The 21,690-nt window shown below is 39.9% G+C and overlaps 1 protein-coding gene across 1 annotated transcript; it reads right to left on the reverse strand.

Moving 5' to 3' along the window:
- Positions 1-1,828: 1,828 nt before the first annotated feature.
- Positions 1,829-20,292, reverse strand: LOC139919980 (von Willebrand factor A domain-containing protein 5A-like). The gene is made up of 19 exons (XM_078284242.1): positions 20,232-20,292; positions 19,684-19,798; positions 18,666-18,868; positions 18,277-18,499; positions 17,684-17,850; positions 17,440-17,593; positions 17,156-17,331; positions 16,951-17,039; positions 16,674-16,818; positions 16,266-16,345; positions 16,054-16,168; positions 15,743-15,901; positions 15,329-15,432; positions 14,949-15,169; positions 14,171-14,254; positions 11,483-11,566; positions 3,295-3,476; positions 2,971-3,094; positions 1,829-2,843 (listed from the first exon to the last, which is right to left on the reverse strand). The coding sequence occupies exons 2-19, from the start codon at positions 19,724-19,726 to the stop codon at positions 2,764-2,766; spliced, it is 2,433 nt and encodes an 810-aa protein (XP_078140368.1). The 5' UTR covers positions 19,727-19,798; positions 20,232-20,292; the 3' UTR covers positions 1,829-2,763.
- Positions 20,293-21,690: the final 1,398 nt, after the last annotated feature.

Below are 21,690 nucleotides of genomic sequence, written 5' to 3' on the forward strand. Positions count from 1 at the left end.
TTTTTTTGCATGATCTTTGCTCTACATTATAAAGCTAAAAGCTAAAATATTAAATTTGGGCTCACTTAGGTATGACACCACACCTTGCCATTCCAAACTGATACCAATGACAGGCTTCATGTAAGGATTAGGGGGGAAATATATTTTCACATATTCAAATGCACATTCAACGATTCAACTGCAAATCTCACCTAGGCCACCACATTTACCAATGTGTGTGTGTGTGTGTGTGGCAGCGTGAAGTGGGTCATAATATTTACTGGCTGCTGCAAAGCAACTTGAGGCAAGACTCTGTGAGGAAACTCAGGTAAACTTGAAACACACCCTGACCTAACCTGCTGGTTGAAGTGTGCAGGTGAAGCAGCTTAGCTCTGCCTCAGACCTCATCATCCATAATGTGAATTCCCCTTTACAGGCAGATGTACAGCTGGAGACATTTGGCTTTATATATTGCCAAATTGTTTTTCCCCTCCCACCATCCTCTCATCGTCCTCAATTTAATCATCACTCTTCCTTTCTCCCTCCGTGAGTCATCTGCAGCTCTCTGGTCTAGCCTCCCACTGATTCACTTTCACTTCCTGAGTCAGTTATACCAGAGCCTGAGAGACTCTCGGTGGCTCTCTCCCTCACTAACATTTAGGCCAGGCGGTTCAAGCCCTCAAAGTCAGCTATACAACTGCCAAGATGTTTGGTTTTCACAATGTTTGACACCACACGCACGTAACCAGGTCAGAGGTGTTTCTCTCAAATAAAGTGGATGCTTATACTGACAAAGTGTGACTCCTATAAAGAAAAGACATGACAAATAAGCTATGAAATAAATAAATAAGAATAAAGAAAACTACTAAGCATTTTCTTGCTACAACAGCTGAGGTCCCTCTGCACCCTATAGGTCACAGCAGGTCTTCAATCAACCAATTTAAAGCCAGTATCATTAACCACTCATGTTTGTAAATGAATGCATGAAATGATGCAGTTGGACTGTGAGGCCAAGCTCTTAACAGCTTGAGCTAGAAGACAAAGCCAGCGCAAGCAACAATCGGTTATTCCTTTCACTTTATGAAGAAATTGCTGACTAAAGCAAGCTTCTGTCTTGTGTCCTATGAGAAAACCCAGAGTGTAAAATTACTCAGCTTTCAAGAACAGGAGCAAAATCACAGATGTACAGACAGACAAAAACCAACAACAACTATACCAAAGCCAGTGAGCAGCTTAACAAAGACTCAACAGGACTTTGATCATGTATCAAAAGGTGGCTGGCAGTACAACTGAAGAGTTTAATGACCTCTTGCTCTCAAATGCTAAAGACAAGGCTTCACATTTGTTATCCTACTTTTGTGAGCCAAAGGTTGAGGAGCCTTTGGTGCGATGACATTAGTGTTCTTTCCGAACTTCTGCTCTAGAGCATCATCAAGCAAGGATGCAGAGGGACCCAAACTGACGTGTTCAACCAGGACCAGAAACATCTACACTTTTTTTACAACTTTGCTACTATATTCTATTTTTTTCTACCTATTTATACATTTCATAGCTAATTTGTCACATTTCTGTTTTTCAGTCACACCTGCTGTTGATGCTGTGAAAATAAACATTTTACAGTGTGAAAAAGACTATTGTGTGTGTGTTTCAAATGTGCGTGTTCTCTTAGACACTTTATTCTACAAATGTCATAGTTTCACAGTATGGCTGACTTAGACAATTTTTCTTAAACTGCTTGGGCCTAAATGTTAGTGTGTTGTCAAAGAACAACAGAACAGTAGCAATGAAAGGTGACCTGTGCAGTGTCCAATTTATTTCGAAAATTTCTGTTTTACAGTATGTAAAATTGTGTAAACAACTGTGTAAATTTCACCAAAATACATATAAAACATCTTGATACACAGACACATTTTCTACAAGGTTTAAAATTTCAAATCAAAAAATAAGCATACAACACAGGAAAATGTCTGACTGTAAATGGTGCTGTACACATTCACTGCTTCACTTTAATCCAAGTCCAATCTTCATGAAAATAAATGACACAATTTAGCAGTCATGGTAGATGAAGCATGCAAAATTTCAGAATGATCACTCAAAAAAATAATTTTTGACAGAATTTTGAATTTGGCTGTCACATACACAATGGAAGTCAGTGGGAAATTGGAGCATTTTCAAATGTTGATATTTTCTCAAACGTTTGACTAATCCTATTAAAAGTTATTTTCAAAAAGTTTGCAGCAGAGGAAAATAAGCTCTTGAAACACCTTACTAGGTTTTAGAGTTCCAGGTTTTACAGACAAACACTGTGCAGTCTTTTGAATCTCTATAATCAGGGGTGTCTCCAATTATGAAAAAGTTTGAATCTCTGAACTGTGTTTCAAACCACTTATCTCATTGGTGTATCCATGCTCCCTGCCAGGTTTGAAAACTGTCACCTGAGTGCGTTTTCGTATCTCAAAACAGTTACGGGAGGGTGTTTTGTAACACTCTGTGTAAACAGGGTTTACATCCACAATATTGGTGGATTTTTTTCAAGCTTGTTTCAGAAACAACCCAACATAAAAGGTTTAAAGGCACATAATACAAAATAGTGCAAAGCTAGCTCTTATTATAAATCACTTCATGTCAAAGGAGTTATGCAACAAATTATGGGATTACATTTCTATTGTGCAAACAGTGAAGTGCAATTTGATGAAGTGCATGTTGCTGGCTGGAATAGATGTTCTTCTGTCTGCAAACCCCTCTGTTAGCAGAGCGAAGGAGAAGCCAGGCGTAATGAAAACCTCAGAGCCCCAGGGTGTCTTTCTGCACCTTGCAACCCAGCAGAGCATTTCCAGCTTCCACACACTCAGTGACACACGGGGCTGAAAGAAGACACAAGCCGTCACCAGAGGAAACATACAGGATCTGTAAGAAGGCTGTGAATGTTGCCAAACAACTGATTTTAATCATCACATAAAACAGCACATCAGCATGTATTATTGTTATTACCTTTCTGTGTATGGAGCCATGACACAGCCTTCATAGCCAGAAGCTCCCACTCTTCCCGGGCCTCCATCTTGAAGCCATGAAGCCAGATCAGAGCCAGAATGGTGGCCCACACTTCCTGGTTTACCTAATTCCCCAAATCCAACAATAACAGATGGAGAGGCCAACAGGAACCAGAGCAAAGAGAACAAGGTAGTTTCTTGTAGTTTGTCTTTTATTCTTTTCATTGCTTTCTATCCTTTCTATCCCTATACTTTGTGAACTCTATATAATTTAATTAGTAATAATTAAAAAAAAATTGTATTCTTATATTTGACAATGACTCACCGATGCAGGCTTTGGCTTCTCCACCTCCTCGCTGGTCTTTCCCAGTACAGTAGCCAGAGCTGGCTCTAACACCCAGGAGCCAGAGGCCTTCTGGAGAGAGATCAGCTGCAGCAAGGGCTCTCTGGGTGGCATGAGGCTGGGCTGAGGGTCTTCAGAGGCACATAGAGACATAGGAGAGTTGCCTGAGGAGAAAATCGAAGAAAGTGTAAGGGCAAAAGTATCTATGTGTAATATTATAGTGGTATTTGTAGATTAGACCATTAGAGTGTCAGAGTCCCAGAAATGTATGTCACATTGTTTTTCCAAGTCAAAGTCCATGTGTGCCACTGTTTTTGTCCAAATCATGCCGCTGCTCAAATTTTGGGATTCTCACAGCCTCAAACTTTTACCATTTGTGCAATGAAAAAAAAAAATCTAATATCGGCTTGATTGGAAGAAAACCATATTTGATTATAAGAAAATATAATTTGTACAAAAGCACTAAAGGCAATGTATACATTCCAGTTCATGTTCATGTATTCTATGTATTTCTGCCTTGATTTCTGGAAAATTGGGCAGATGTTGTTGCATATAGAAAATTATATTAGGGCAAAATCACAAAACAAAAGAAAAACTAGATGGCGCTCAGTACAGCGCATACCTCCGCCAACACTGTGTGATTGTCAAAATATGCTCCTGCTGCTAGGCTAACAGCTTACTCTTATGGTGACTACACTTAGCTGCTAACACTAGTCTAACAATCAGTCCTACACTATGCAACACCATGTAATTGTCAAGATATGCCAGTTACACGTTGGATTTTCACCAAAAGTTAATAATTTCTTCCCTGCCCCATTACCAACTTGTTCCACATCAGGAGATGCACACAAAATATAAATATAAATAAATATCTCCTGTAAAATTATGTTTTAATGTACAACTCTGGCTGAATGTACAGATTTATGTGAAAACCAGATATCACCCCACTGAGACCTCCAAAAATTAACATTGTTAACAGTATAAAGTGTTTCCTGAAAAAAATAAGAGAATCAGTCCTGCATTGCTTAGCAAATAAAAATAAAGCTTTGCATTATAAAATGTCTCTTAGACCCCTGGCATTGAGAGAAACTAAAGACCAGGACAAACCTGTAAGATTAAAAGAACTAAACTGAGTATGAATCCGAATCTGAATGACAGTCGAGCAAATTACTTACTGAGAATTAGAGCTGGGCAATAATTATATCCCCGAAAAGGAGTTCACCCCACCCGCCGCCACAGATCCTTCGTGTGAACGCGATAATTTGAACAGCTTTTATAAGAATCTTTTCAAATTTGGTATGGACATTGATGGCCCCTAGAGGAAGAACTGTATTGATTTTGATGTGTTTATGATTATTATAACTATTATTAATTAACTGATTAAATTCATTTCCATGCTATTTGGACCCATATCTCACCAATGGTGCATTATATTGTTTTGAAATTTGTGAAGAGACTTGTACAGGCAATTATGGAGATTTGTATGAAGTTTGCACTTTCTGTGATTATTATTAATAAATTAATGAATTTTTGTACTGGTACTTTTTAAAATTATTATTGTTTTTCTCTTTGGGCTCAATTTCCCGTGAGATGGTACATGCTAGAGCTATGAAACTTTGCACCGTGGTCTAGTATGGCTTCAATTAGACCCACAAGAAATATGACCCCCATCGGCCTGATGGTGGCGCTATAATTAAAGGTCAAAAATAAAAAGTTTAAGGGGCTGTATCTCCCACACCATTTGTCCGATTTACATGAAACTTGGTACACATGTCCCCACAAGGTCCGCCTGGAAAGTTTTTGAGATATTTTGAATTCTTTGAAAAACAAATTTAACATCTCCTACACCGTTTGACCGATTACCACCAAAATCGGTCAGTAGCATCAATGGTCCTACACTCTTTCAATTTTGTTCATAGATTGTTGATATCTACTGTAGTTTTGAATATATTAACTCTAAGTTAAATTCTTATAACTTTGTGATAGATGGTCCAATCATCATGAAACCTGGACAGCATGTTCACATATAATGAATGAAGGAACGTGTGCAAAGCCATTCAAATATTGACCAATAGAGGGCGTCACAAAGGCCAGAAAACTGTATCTCTTAATCCAATTGGTGAAATTGCACGAAATTCGGTACACATGCTCTAGGACCATGTCCTAGTCAAAATCTGAAGTTTGGTTGTCATTAGTGAAAGTGGGCGTGGCCTATGACATTTTGGCTTATAACTCAAAGAGAATTTCACCAATTGCTATGAAACTTGGTAATCATGTTCCAACCCTTATGTGGAACATGTACACCAATTTCCATACAGATCCGACCAGATTTTGCCCAACAGGCATGAACCCAGCCATCGCCGCTAGCGGCCATATTTAATTAGTTACATTTATTATTGAGTGTTAAATAGTTAAGGCACATACCCTTTATTATTGGCGAGACAATCCCTAGAGAATTACATCCATTCATTTTGGAGTGTTTAGGAGTAATAATAATATAATTAACTTAAAGGTATAATATGTAACATTTCCGCATTCAAATATCTAAAAACGACTAGACCTATGTTATATATTTTGTTGAGTTGTGTACTTACATTATCCCAAATGTTTCCAACAATGTTCAAACCCAGAGAAATCCGTAATTTTATTCAAGGTAACGGTGCGTTTCATTTGGTCCCCTGTCAATGACGTTATACCCCCTTTACCCCGTTATGATACGTCAGAGAGTGAGGAAGGAAGTCGGTGAACTAGCTAGCTAGCTAGCCACTCTAGCCACTCTGTTTTTTTCATTCTATTGTTTTTATTGCTCACTCGTGATGGATCACGATTATTCATTCCCGTTTGCTGCGCATTCTGTCGCCGAAGCTGTCCCCGTAAAAAAAACTCCCATGATCCCACGCTATTTCATGATGTCATCAAACTATGTCTTTTGTTATTGTTTTGATTGAGAGACCCCTAGCGGCAGAAATTACATACTGTGCTGTTTAAGATTAGCCCAGAAGGAACATTTTTATTATTTGGTGAAATAAAAATAGTTGGGACATACAACCAATATAATTGGCAAGATTAACCCTGTCTTATTGTGAGTCTTATTGTGTGATTATTGAATGCATAGGTGGTTTTACCATAAGACATTGGTAGGCAATTGCTTGGGGCCTCGTCCGCCAAAGGGCCTCGTGAATTTTTTTTTTTTTATGAATTCCACCTGTTCTAAATGAATTCGCGTTCATGAGAATTGTGAATTTGCATAATTGACGCCCCAATAATGCCATATTAGGTTAGGGGTCCGGCCCATATGTCGGAAGCTTCATTCATAAAAATGACACGGAAGACTAAGAAGAAGTCTACCAGCTCTGAGACTGAAGTCCTACTATCAGAAATAAGTCAACCAAAGCATATGATATTTAATATAACTCAATAGTGGAATCAAAGGTCCTGCTAAAGCCAAGGAATGGGAAAAAATAACTTGTGCTGTTAATGCAGTGTCATCTGTTGTGCGTTCCCTTACGAAAATCAACTATAGGCCTAGTATTCCTATACTACATTTTAGATGAATACTAAATAAATATCCCAACAAATCTATAATTCCCTATAGAAATATTATAGTGATACTACAGAAGACGAAAATACCATGATATGGTCACTATAAACTCACTACAGAGGATCACAGACACTCTAAGTCCCTATCGGAGTATTATAGGAATATTATAGGACTATAGTGATTTGTCGTTAGGACACGTCACAGAAATAAAAAAAAGAAATGGCTTAACATGAAGTTAGATGCAAAAAGCAAGACGATCCATGACTGCAACAGGAGGGCCAAGAGGAATTCTCCGTTACAAAGACAGATGAAAGAATAGGCCTATACCTGCCATAATTGGCGATGTGGCTGTCAGGTGTTCAGCAGAGGATGTTGCCCTGGACAGCGACTTGCAAGCTGCTGCAGCATGCGATGATATAGGCTTATGCATGACTCTAATGGTAAGACCTAAAGCCATTTCTCTTTTTAAAATTTAGATTCACTTGCACTTACCCACATTAACGTTATCAACTGGAGTAAAATAGCCTAAATCAGATTCATCTCCCTCTATAATGTATTTTCCCCAATACAATCTAACCTTGTCTTTGTCTGACCTGAGTGTTTATCAAATAACCTGGCAATTATTAGTGTTTTTTGTTTTGTCTTTGTATTGACCGCACTTATAGGCTATTATGTATGGATATTTATGAGATTATGCTATTATGCTATTTTTCCTGTGACTATAACCACTGTAGTTAATCTCAACATGATTATACATTACAGTGTCATTTATATATTCAAACTCAAAATTTCTTCAAAGTGACAGAGATACAATCTATTAGTCAACAACAAAGTTGTTTTTTTTGCTTTGTAGAACGGCAGGTTGATTGTACGTGACTCGTATGACAGGTCTGGACCACTCGTAGATTTTGTTCGTACCTAAGAGAAAATTCTAAATTGGTGAATGCGGCAAGTTCTCTTAAATCGCTCGTACGAGTGATTTAAGAACGAATACGAGTGGTTCTTGCATGAGGCTCATTGTTCGTAATATCTCACTAAGACATTTTTCATAGCACCTCGGCCCAGTTATCAATTCTCATATGTACGAGAGCCAATGTATTGTTCCGTAGTATAGTATCCCTTTCTGCTTCCCTCATCTTGTTCTCCACACCTAGCGGTCGCGGTGCTGTGCATCAGATGAAGAGCTCTGAGTGTGTGTGTGTGTGTGTGTGTGTGTGTGTGTGTGTGTGTGTGTGTGTGTGTGTGTGCGTGCGTGTGTGTGTGACTGAAGGTCATTTGAAGTTCTTCAGTTAGAATTCTCATTTGGGTCTGTCCTTTAGTTCTGTGGCTTTGTTAACTGAAAAGAGCGTTAAGCAAAATGGAGAAGGGCCTCACACATTGGTCTTTGCCTGGGGCCTCCAAATCACTAAAATCGCCCCTGATTGGAATGGCTTTTTATTACATTTGACTTAATGGGGCCTTCGAGGATTGGGGAATTTCGGGGATATACCCTTGCTGTCGGCCCCGACAGCATCCTAGTTCAATGTTATTGTTTATCGCCTTTCAGAAGAACTATATCGTCACAATATGTTGTTTTTGGGATATCGTGACACACAGTTATGCTGTCTAAATTGATGATAAGGAAATACTATTTAAAAACTGACAAAGTGACAAAATTAGGTATGGTAGGAATATTATTTGAAAATGTCAGTTTTGTTTGACATCACACCTAACATTACCATTCAGTTCAATGGGATGAACATTAATTTGATTATTTAACATGATTTTGCATTCATGAGCTATACTGTGATATGTATATATTGAAAAAAATCCTTATGATTATCATGATATTGATTTCAACCATATCACCCAGCCCTACTGAGAATATGATTATGACCAACAACAACGGTATCATTTTGATGTAGAACTAAGAATGTTAACATTAATCAAAACTAGGATGCTGTCGGGGCCGACAGCAAGGGTATATCCCCGAAATTCCCCAATCCTCGAAGGCCCCATTAAGTCAAATGTAATAAAAAGCCATTCAATTCATTCCCCAATAATAAAGGGTATGTACCTTAACTATTTTTTTAACGCTCAATAATAAATCTAACTACTAATTAAATATAGCCGCTAGCGGCGATGGCTGGGTTCATGCCAGTACAGCAGCCAGAGCTTAAATGTGGAAGTTTGCATTAAGATTACTGTCAGTTTTGTCATATTAGGCTGTTGAGCCATCAGGCCCCAAGCCATCAAATTCTGACACTGAACAATGTAATAACAAGTTAAAAGGTGTCAATATCATGTGCATGTTCCACATAAAGGTTGGAACATGATTGCCAAGTTTCATTGCGATTGGTGAAATTCTGTTTGAGTTATAAGCCAAAATGTCATAGGCCACGCCCACTTTGACTAATGATGACCAAACATGGTCCTAGAGCATGTGTACCGAATTTCGTGCAATTTCACCAATTGGATTAGGAGATACAGTTTTCTGGCCTTTGTGACGCCCTCTATTGGTCAATATTTGAATGGCTTTGCACACATGTTCATTCATTATATCTTAACCATGTTGTCCAAGTTTCATGATGATTGGACCACCTATCACAAAGTTATAAGAATTTAGCTTATAAGCCACGCCCACTTCACAACTTTGAGAGTTAATATCTTCAAAACTACAGTAGATATCAACAATCTATGAACCAAATTTAAAGAGCGTGTGCAAGTGCTACTGAACGATTTTGGTGGTAATCGGTCAAACGGTGTCGGAGGAGATGTTAAAAATGTGTTTTTCAAATAATTCAAAATATCTCAAAAACTTTCCCGGCCGACCTTGTGGGGACATGTGTACCAAGTTTCATGTAAATCGGACAAACGGTGTGGGAAATGCAGCCCTTTAAACTTTTAATTTTTTACCTTTAATTATAGCGCCACCATCAGGCCGATTATAATCATAAACACATCAAAATCAATAGAGTTCTTCCTCTAGGGGTCATCAATGTCCATACCAAATTTTAAAAGATTCTTATAAAAACTGTTCAAGTTATCGCATTCACACGAAGGACCTGCGGTGGACGGGACGGCGGACGCGGCGGCAGGTGGGGTGAATCCATAATATCCCCGAAACTAATTTCGGGGATATAATTAAATAGCCAGTGACTGAGATGATAACAAAGACAAATTGAGATTCCCATTAAAAGATTCTAAGTAAAAAGAAACAAATATTGACTTGTAGTTCACAAAGTAACAACAAACACCTGAGTGGTTATCATCAACATGTGATTCTTTAGTTTTTATGAAAAGCGAGCATAGTGCATAAAAGAAACAAAGAGACCCAGCATTCTCTTTCAGCTCAGTAATTTGGGAGGGATCTGGTTTGTCTGATCTTGAGTTAATCAAAAAGGAGAGTGTAGCGACTATGTAATCTGAATCCAGGTCTGCTTACATGAGGGTAAATTACTAACAAGAGACAGCTGGGGAAACCGGACAATTGACACAGGAAGTTGACAGGGAGAAAACGCACATGGGGAGACAAAAACAAAACATGTCATGGAGTAGCTGGAGCAGGCATGACAGAAGGAAAGTCTTTGTCATTCGCCCATGCAAGCTGAAGCATTGTAGTTATGACAGTTGTCGACGAGAGAGTTGGTAATGCTAGCGATGCAGTTTTTTCACTTTAAAGATAAAGGTTGGTAGACAAGCTCAGTAACAGATGTGTTGACGGCGCCGTCTTGGATTGAGGATCTTCCCAACCATGGTAGAAAATAAGATGACACTGGCTAATCTGACACAAGATATCAAAATGTTTTAGCCTGGTTCTAGACTCCTGAATCGCGTCCCGCCCACTTTTCAGATTTTGTCAAGCGATTCAGAGAGTCTGGTGTTGCCCTCCCACAGTTGTCTCTCCTTTCCCTCCCTGGTTAGGTAGATGGCCATCACCTGGGGTAGAGTCTATAAAGGGTGGACTTCTCACCCATTCTCCTGCTGCCTGCCAGGCTGGCAGGGGCCCTGGTATCTTTGGTTGTTTGGCTTTTTATTTTCCTTCATGTGACAACACCCCTTCACCATACACCCTGACATTCACCATACATCAGCATGACACACTGATACTTCCTACACATCCCATTTGTTTTGTTTTGCTTTGAATTATAATAAAACATTTGGTTAACCGTACCTTTTACCCTGTGGACTCCCTCCTTTGGTTATGATCTTAATGAGCGGTCATAACATTGACCAGAAAATGACTAATGAGGGGGTGATTTCAGGCTGAATAATGGAGTGGTAAAGAAATGGTTAGATATTCAGTGTGACTATCAGGCTAGGATAGTTTCCCTCAAACCCTCAAAACAACTGAGTTGAATTTGACGCTTACGTTTAAGAAGAAGACAAAGACGACGAAGAAGACAACAACGAAGAAGAAGAAGAAGAAGAAGAATATGTACATAACAGGATAAGGAACAACAACATCAGAATAGTAATCAATACAAAAGGACAAGACGGGAAAAAAAGGGAGCCTGTACCGGCAGAATATCCACTACCTGATTCATTTCCGGGACAGAGGAAGCTGTGTGTTCACACAAAAATCGTAGGTTATTTGAAACTGACAACCAGCATATTATTTATAATTGTATGCCATGTGTGTCTAATTACCATTGAACTCCAGTGATGCATTCGAGCCACATCTACGCCTGTGCACGGCACCAAAACGGCCATATTTCTTGACTCGTCCGGGACCTGTCCAAAATAAAAGACAGTTTGTTTCTGTTTTGACATTGATACTGCTCTCAGTTGTCTTGACTTGACCGCAGACTGTCAAGTTATTTAGCATATCAATAATAAATCAATCACTGTTTGATATGAGAAACATTGTTAACTTTAGTAATTACATGTGTCCCTCCACACATGCACAATGCAGTGCATGTGTGGATGCTGTCACCGTGTGGTGCAACACATGTTCAGTGAACACAGATGCTGATAATGACGTTGTTCATATACTTTATTAAAAAACAGTACACCCCACACCACAGTGTATTTCAAGGTCAGTGTGAAGGTGTGACAATAAGCTTTTTACTTTTAGCTTGAACTACTTGACTTCCACCTACTCAAATTTGAGTTCGAAGGCTACAGCGATCTGCCAATCTGTTTCCCAAACCACACGCAGCCTGTGTGAAGTTGGTCTATTAATATGACGAGAGAATTATGAATTCTAATTCTAAATTAATCGATGAAAAACAATATTCTGTGAAATTCAAGATTAAGATAAATTGGCTTTAAATAATCTACGATGTGACTATTCATAGTATTCCCATGATGTCACATGCATTTCCTACCAATATGGCGCTTTACAATACACACAGCTCATTGGCTGTGTTTGTCATTTGATTGTAATCACCTGTTAATTTATTACAATCACCTGTTATTTTCCTACCAAGATGGCCGTGTGGTGATCTAACAGAATACTATGAATTGGGAAACTGTGAACTCAAGAATTCTCCATTTTTGACGACCTTTCTCACTGCAATCACAACACGACGTGCTGTTTGAGATTCTGAAAGTCTAGTCAATCAATCACAGAGAAGTATACTTAACTGGCTTTCAGATACTTACATCGTATGTATGTGACTAACTCCACCATCTGGCAGTCCAAGTATGATAAACCAACGCATACCAAGAATTGTTTGCAAACGCTATTTGAAGAATCAAAATTTGTTCCCTGGATTCCTTGGGTCATAGCATCTATCCATATAGGCCACGCCCATTTCCGTCTGACTAGATTTTCTGCCATTTTGAATTTTCTCAAAAACATATTTTTGCGAACTCCTCGTAGACCCTTGAGGCAATCAAGTCCAAATTTGATGTGCATCATCTCTGGACTCCCATGATTAAAAGTTCTTAAAAGATTTTTGATATTCCATACCGTTTTGACATAATTGGCTTTCAAAGTTTAGTCAAAAGTAGTGGGCGGGGTCTATTTTACAAAAATTGCCATAACTCATCAACGTATTGGGCTCTTCACCAAATTTGGTACACTTATGCAGGTATCCACTCTGAGGTACGATGTAAAATCCGCCATAATTTCGCCCATTAAGGGCGCAACAACAACATTTTGAAAGTTGAAATGCCCATAACTCAGTAACTATACATCATAGAAACAAAAAAATGTTTTTCCTTTATTCCTTCAATGAAGCCGCATCCTTTTTATAGGCCCCGCCCATGGTCTTCACATTACATTTTCCGCCATTTTGAATTTTCTCAAAAAACAAATTTTGCAAACTCCTCCTAGACCGTTGAGGCGATCGTCTCCAAATTTGGTATGCAACATCTCTGGACTCCCATGATAAAAAGTTATCACAAGATTTTTGGTACTCCATATCGTTTGGCCGCTATAGGCCAATCAATTTTAGGGGGTGGCACGTGAGCCATAACTCAGGAACGCAAAGTCCCCAACACTCATGAAATTCAACACACATCATCAGGTATTGACCCCTGGTAAGCCAGCAAAATATGGAGCGTTTTGGACAATAGGTGGCGCTGTAGCAACAATATAACTTTAAATAGCCATACGCATTCATTGTATTTATATCTCAGTCATTGTATTGTATAAAGTAAAAACTCCATTCAAATTTCCAAATGCTGAGTATGGCAGACTGATCAACCATCCCTCAGCTCATAATGATGACATGTATATATTTGTTATCGTTGTTGGTGGTGGTAGTAGTAATTATTATTAGTATTCCTATTACTATTATTAGTAGTATTATTTATTACCATCATGTTTTGTTTTTTATGTGCTTTGAGATTTTCTGTTTTGTCTTTTTAATATTTTACACTGTGTTGTAATGTTTATTACTTAGGTAGAGGCCATGAATAAGCCCATAAGGGTTTTTGCCTCTTACCCTGCACTACATATTGGTTTTGTTTTTTCTCATGTCTTCTCTTTCTTGTATTTAAACTGTGCAAAATAAAAATAAAACTACAGAGCCAAATTGAAACATGAAAATGGCCTGAATTTCACTCTTCACTCAGTTGATGCTCACTTTTCTATTTTCATATGTTTAATTTGAAGGTTAAAGCTGTGGTACCTTTACACTACTTTATTAATGCTCGTCTAGTGTATAGAGTCAGACACCATTGTATTCTGAGATTGGACCTAACTAGACACCAGTAAAGGCTACAAATATTTTAGTTACACCCACCCAGTAAGACCCAAAAATGACGAGATTGAGTCATCCTACCAGAGGATTCTAAGAACATATTTTAGAAGCACTCTTGGTAACTGTACAGAAAGAATAAAGATATACACATGTATGTTGAAAAACCCCTTTGGTTGTTACTTACAACCAATTACCACTGAGTTGGACATCATCCTGCGTGGAGCAGCAATGGAACACCCCAGCTGCCTAAAACAGCTCTTGTACCTCACTTTGAAATATAAAGAGAGTGAAACATTACGTGAAGGTATTCCATGGGACTTAATATAAAATACACCAAAAATACACACACACACACACACACACAGTATTATTGATGCATGCATTTCTGTATCAATCGTAAATAAATCCTGTGAGAAACCCAAATACTTATTTCAGACACAGACTCCCTCAGACATTTAAGGTCAAAAATGCAACTTTACACACACACACACACACACACACAAAATCTGTGAGCTTACTGTACATCAATACCCTAGTTGTGTCCATGGGACATACAGTAATACAAAAGCTGGCTCATATATAGGCTCATATATAACATTTAACATTAAAATAAAGGGGACATATCGATCCCTTTAATGGAAACTTCTGTTGTGTATTTTTATTTTATTTTAATTTCATCTATTTCAGCTAGTTCACAGACATGCTATGTTCACATTGTGAAAGCACTGTGCAAAATTGTGAACTCACCTCTTTTATGCAACAAAAGATAAAAAGTAGAAGATATTTTGTGTAGATCTGTATAACTAATGATTTCCATAATGTTAAAGCAGCATCATTGTGCTTCATTACACTACCATTCATGGTGAGCTGAAGTGACTTCAAAGCAGTGGGTCACAGTCATCTACAATGGAGTGAAACATATTGTTTTGCACTTGGTCTCAGACATACAGACGCCCACTTACTGGGTGTTGGGACATTTCTGTGCAGCAGAGGTCCTTTTACAGCCTCCCCACTGCCTTTGTTGACAGCAATGAAGGCAGTGAAGGCACTGCTCACTCCTGATTGAACACTGAGCTCAACCACCTTCTCCTTCACTCCTCCATTCTGCTGTCCTCTGTGCTCTCTCTCCTCCATCTCCAGGGAGCGAATCAGGGTCCGAGCCCCCAGCCTGTGGACTGTCAATCTGCAGAGAGGGGAGTAGAGCGGTGTAATATTCCTTTAATAAATATGATAATATTTATTACCACTTTTCCCCATTTAGTTGACCCCAGACTCACATACTGTCAAACTGTAAACTCACTACCCAATGCATTACACTTTTGCTGACTAAAACCTGTTTTACCCCGTATCCTCTGTAGGTTTGAGACTGAAGTGGATTTGGTTCTTAGAGGGATGACCTGCCAGGCTGTAGTTCACCGTCACACAGCCCTCTGTGGCCCCTGAACTCTGACAGAGCATGAAAGTATTAGAAACCATAGTTAGTACTATACCTGATTGAAAAATGATGAAAATGCCAACAACATATTCAATCTCTTGAGTGGAAAACATCACAATACAAAACAGGTCTCAACACATTAACCTACATATCTAGTGTGCAAGCAAACTGTCTTCTTGTTGTTATGCTGTTATGCTTCACTATGTCATGGGTTTAGAGGACTGTATGGCACCAAACCATTTTGGTGCATTTAGTTAAACACTGTAAAATAAACTTACTAGATACTGTAGGTATTTCTCTATCAGATGGTAGTGCTCCTACCTCTCCAGTCAGCTGGGCGTAAAGCAGTGACCTTTGACCGTGGAAAAGTGTTGTGATGGATGGAGAAAGAGGGGTGACGGACACTCCCTTTGGCAGATCCCACGTGACCGAGATGTCCACCACAGCTGGCTGCAGGGCAAATCGCAGCGACTGCATCACCTGGAGGGGAAACAAATTTGGACTAACTTTGAAAGAGCATTGAGTTTTTACTCTAAACTGACCATGTGTAACTACTTCTTTCTTCTACACACAATTTTAAATTGCTTAATTCGACCTCTTTATTTTTATCTGCATCTCAACCTCTGTCTTACTTTGGGTTGCATCCTGTCGGCTCCTGTGATGAACTGGGCGTGACCTCCTCCTGCCTTGGCCACCCCACTGATGAGAGCAGAGCTGGCCCCCTCCCCAATCCCAAAAGAGAAACACCTAAAGTACAGTACACACACACACACACACACAAAGCATTAGGACATGGGACATATACTAGGAGCTCCGTGTCTGTCATGTGTTTTTGTGGCTTCACCTGTGAGAACCTGCATTCTTCTTCACCAGATCTACAACTTCTTTGGTGTTCCCCACCTCGCCGTCAGTAAAGACAAACAGCTGAGGAGGACAAATAAGACAGGAGAGTTTACACATCACCATGAGTCACCCAACATCAGTCTCTGAAGCATGCAGGAGTTGTCATCAACATAATATTATGAGAAGTGTGAGAGTATAAATAACAATAAAGGTGTGGTAAGTATGAGCTTTAAACAAACCTGTTAGTTTGGGATTGCACTTGAATGGTCACGAGTCATGTAAAGGAAGGAGCTACTGTGTTGATGAATGAAGTATGGTGCTTGCACAACCTGTGTAACTTATATACAGTATATACAGTATATGTGTGTGTGTGTGTGTGTGTGTGTGTGTGTGTGTGTGTGTGTGTTACCTGCCTTGGCTGACTGGGAATGCATGGCTGGCTGTAGATATGTTTGAGGGGCTGCAGGATCTCTGTTCCTCCCATATTAGCCTCCATCTTCTCAACTATCTTCAGAGCCTCATCCATGCTCTTCTGGCTGTACTCCACACTCTTCCTGCCATCAAAAACACACACACATACATGCACACATCCATGTGCATGCACACAAACACATAGAGTATAAAAACAGTTACACAAAACAGCAACATATTTTGTAGACTGAATGAAATGGGCGATAGTCACTTACGGGAAGATATGATCGTAGCTGGAACCAAAACTGTAGATGTTGAAATAGCAACCCATTGGCAAGCTCTTCAGCAGGAGCAGCAGAGTATCCTAGGAGGGAGAGAGGAAAGATAGAGAAGGCCACTATGTGAGACGGAAAATAGAAATGATTAGCAGAGAAAAAGAGGTTCAAGGAATATGATAGAGAATTAACGCTCGCTAAATACCCTGGCACTACCAATGCGAGTCTGACCCTGCTCTCTGTTGCCCATAGGACAATCCATACTTCCGGATCGATCCAATAAGAACAGGAACTCCCCACATGAGGCCACTGAAGACATCACAGCCTGGGGGAACTCGGGGTACAGGCTCAGCATCACCACTGGGTCGCCCATCAGAGTGCCTGAAGATAGGGGAGAGAAAAGAAAGTAAAAATGACCACAAATCACTCTTTTACCATCTATTCAAATACTTCTCTCTTACATTTAATTCACAACACGTGTTTGAGGACCTTTCTTAGTAAGTAACAACTTCAGTAACTTCCACTTGCCAGGCTTGGCAGAAGCCTGTCCTGCCTCCACCACAGCAGTGGGCTGGTGAGCATCTTTGTAATAAATCAACAGCTCCACATCCCTGTCAAACTTGTGTCCTGCAGCCAGCTTGACCTGCAGTTCACAAAAGATTCACTTAAATATGAACAATATGCTAAATGCCTTGTAGTCACTCACACACACACACACACATAAGCACACTACCGTGGCCTGGGTTTGCTCTGTGTTGAGGTACTGGAGAGGGTCCAGGGAACAGTTGGCCTCTACTTTAGAGATGGGTCGAGGAGAGGACACCCGGCCAGAGAAAGACAGACTGTAGGGCACAAGAGAAGCTGGCACAGAGGTCACCTGAACGCTGCCACCTTCACTGCCTGAGAAAGACATGAGACAAGTTAGGAATGCCTTTATTAAAGAGGTATTACACACTAAAAGCACTTTTTAGCAGCTGAAAACCAGTGTTTGGCTGGGTTGAAGCTGTGTCAGTTTGGCCAACACTCATAACACACAACATCATGAATATAATTTCATGAGGAAGGGAGAAAATAAATCCTCTACTTCAAGTAACATTTTTGTGTAGCAAAAGTAGGCTAGCAGTAACATTAAAGGAATAGTTCACCCAAAAATGGAAATTCAGCCATGAACTCCTCATCCCCTAGTCAGCTGAAACTCCATGGAAGTTTGTACAAAAACCAAACAGGTGTGTTAAGGAGTTCCATCTCGGCCTTGAAGTTAAACCATTGAAGTTAACGGGGCAAACTTAAAGGGACAAAATGAAAGTGTTGGCTGGTCCTTCCTACCCTGAGGTTGGTAGCGAGGGTTGAGCACAGCAGGCAGACAAAACCTCAGCCCGTCATCAGCCTGCACAGCCAGCTCAGTGACGTACTCCAGCCTGATGGAGGCGCTCTCTCCTGGAGGCAGACTGCCCACACTCAGAGAGAATATATCTGGGCTCTGCTCACTCTCCTCCAATAGGAAGGCCTGCTGACCGGAGCTCAGTGCGTCATCATACTCCTCACGAGCCTGGAGGACAGACACATGAGTGAATATCTTGCATTTTAGTTGGCAGAAAGCTCTTGAAAGCTTCTGTATATGTGGGTGTGAAACCTGTTTTTCAAGCCTCAACAAAGAGTCAGTGGATGAGTGCAAAGTGCATGAGGTTCCCCCCCATCTTTCCTCTCCAGCTCACCTTCTGTTTTTCCTGCACCTCAGCCACAACCTGCGTCTGTCCAATCTTAGCACTGAAATGACAGACAGCAGCATCTGCAGGCAGAGGGAAGACAAACACAGCCTCTAGTGGTTTGTCCTCCTTGTTCTCATAGTGCAGAGTGGAGACCACTGTAGCCACATGGTCCCTCACCTCAACCTCCACCTCAATGCTCTTCAGAGGAACTGACAGAGAAACACAAGGAAAGAGACACATGTTGAGCACAAAGACTTACTGTGTGAACTACACTTGTGTTAATGTGGGCTAAGCTATTCATGATTGATGTAAATATTGTTTCTTCTACACTGAATATTTGTATTTGTTTCCCCCCCTTAACCCTGGATTTGTATATAGGCTATTCAATTTTAAAGATTATTGGATAAGCTCCTCCCTGAGTCCCCAACACACACTTGCATGGTTAAATATCTGCACACATCCACACACACCTCAGCACATTCACAACACATTCTTGAACATGCAAGGTAGTTGATAGGGTAGTTGACAAAATCTACAAAAAATTACAAAAACACTATCAAAATAATAGCTCAAAATAAAAGCACTTGGTGCAGTTTATCATGCTGCTCTGCTTCTCAGACTATTTAAAGTTGCTTTTCATAAGCGGTTTAAGTATGATCGCAACACAATATTTTAGCTTGTGGTCTGATATCCAATACAAGTAAGCCTGTAGGTGTCAGCGCTCCCCTATGAAAGTCTGTGCAAAAGGATCAAATACAACAATACAATTAAAAATGTCAAAATGTATTTAAAGGTTCTTCAGCCTGATTCAGTCTCAGTTCCCAAGACTTGAGCTTTGATTATCTTGCATGAAGTAACATGACCAAGTGTGCCTCTGCCTCCACTATTGGGACAGCAGCTAAAAGGGCCTTGAAACATATTTTTTGGGGTCTTGGAGAAAAGGAAGGTCAAATCTGTAGAGGATTTTAGAAAGAATGAAACTCATAGTGTAAATGATGTTTCATGTTTTCAAACAGTTCTGTACCTGGTTCCTTCTTGGCAGTAAGCAGACCACAGCAGTTCACCATTGTACCTGTGCAGCACGTAGAAGGGAAGTTAGATATTAAGGGAATATTATAGTTGTGTTTGTTTGATGGTTGCTGAAAGACGGAAGTACCTGCAGATCAATTCAGAACACAAGCAACATGATAATCACTTCTGGTTAACTCTTTAGACGCATTTGATTTGAATAACAATATAGGGCTACTGATGAATTACCTTTTAAGTTGTTTAAAACAGTAGGCTTGTTTGTTCATCGACTCTCCTGACGTTAAAACTATATTTCATAAAACTTGTTGACAACAGGTCAACTCCTTTGGTAGAGATAGATACTTGTGATTTACATCTCGGTTGCTGGATAAAAGGACTAATAAACCAGAATTTTCAGTAGGCTAATTGTTACCCTGACGAAAAATTAGGCTATAATATTCCTGTAATATTCTTACAGGGATCAATAATGTGTCTGTGCTACTCCCCATCAATCGCACAGCTAAAGAGCAGGCCATCTAATAAAAAAATAAAATGCATGCCTACCTTTGCGCAGAAGTCTGTGCGGGTCGAGAATCCGAGGCTGTTTCACTGGACTTCCCTCCTGTAAATACGCTGAGGAAACTTGCAGGCAATACAACCCATCACCGCCAAGTCACGCCTATGGGGTACGCTCGGTTTGGATCGGCGGAGCACCGGATGGGTGGAGCTTGCACTTGGAATTTGACTCCATTTCTTTCAAGCGCACGCATTATGATGGACCCATCGAAAACACGTTTGACTCATATGTATGGCTTAATTTGAAATTCTGTTGATTTAAAAGAAAACATTGGAGACCATAAATACAAACGTCTGCTCTTCATCTGCAGGATATAGCAGTCGACCTACACAAATTAATAGTGTTAGTATTGATAAACAATATAGGCTACAGTAGCCTACCCTATGTCCAATAAAAAACATAACTAGGGTACGTGCACATCCGAAAGTTTTAACTACAGGTGCTGGCAGAGATAAGATAAACCTTGAAAAGTAGACTTCACACTATCCAGCTAGAACGTGGGCTCCAAATATTTTGTGATGTAGCCTATTTTTATATAATCGATTAAATGTTACAATGACAATATAATTTTTCAAGGTTACAGTAGCCTATGCTATGTCTATAAAATATTTCACATCTTTAGATGTCCAACAGTTCTTTTACCCCCACTAAGGGCTTTAAAAGCTCAGCAATATACTGTATATTGCAGCTCTGCCATGCAAGTAATTAAAAGAATTCAATAAAATAATGTACCCCAATACAGTGAAAACAAAATAGGCCCAACTACTACTACTTTCAAAAGGCTGCTCCACACACTCCGCTCCACCATGAGGCTGGCCAGCTCGCTGGTCTTAAAATAGGCCCAAGAATGGAACCTTGAGGCACTCCACAAGTAATCTGACATTCAGATGTGGAAAAATTACCAATGGACACTGGTTCATTTCATCATTTTCAAATAGAAAGTTTTTCGTCAAGACAAGAGCTCAACCAGAGATGCCACCCACTGCTGTTGATTAGGATATTATAATCCATTCGTGACATGGAGCAGGGCCGTCTTTGTGCTGCGATACTGACAAAAATCATGAAAGACTTCAACAGTTAGAAAAAATACAAACTCAGAATAAAAACTAAAAAATCTAGTGAGTGAGTCATCTGCAGCTCTCTGGTCTAGCCTCCCACTGATTCACTTTCACTTCCTGAGTCACTTCTACCAGAGCCAGAGAGGCTACCTGTGGCTCTCTGTGTGTTTTGTTTCTCTTGCTGAGGGGTTTGTGATGGAACACACTGTAGACACAACTACAGCAAAAAAGCAACTGCTTCTCGCCCCGTATATCTGTCTGTCTCTTCGTCTGTCTCTCCTACACTAAATACAGGATAAAAACAAGTTTTGGTGCAGACAACAATGTCACCTTTTATGTCAAGGTAGTTGAGAAACATGCTAGGGGTCAAATCCCTGGAACAACAAAC

Source organism: Centroberyx gerrardi, chromosome 6, assembly GCF_048128805.1.
Source record: "Centroberyx gerrardi isolate f3 chromosome 6, fCenGer3.hap1.cur.20231027, whole genome shotgun sequence".
Classification (NCBI taxonomy): Eukaryota; Metazoa; Chordata; class Actinopteri; order Beryciformes; family Berycidae; genus Centroberyx; species Centroberyx gerrardi.

Bases quoted from the DNA above. Each gene is read 5' to 3' on its own strand.
- LOC139919980 (XM_078284242.1), bottom strand. From the start codon at position 19,726: ATGGTGAACTGCTGTGGTCTGCTTACTGCCAAGAAGGAACCAG. The intron at 17,040-17,155 runs GTATTTAGCGAG...TCTCCCTCCTAG, and splicing joins CTCGCATTGGTAGTGCCAGG to GATACTCTGCTGCTCCTGCT. The intron at 15,433-15,742 runs GTAGGAGCACTA...ATGCTCTGTCAG, and splicing joins ACGCCCAGCTGACTGGAGAG to AGTTCAGGGGCCACAGAGGG.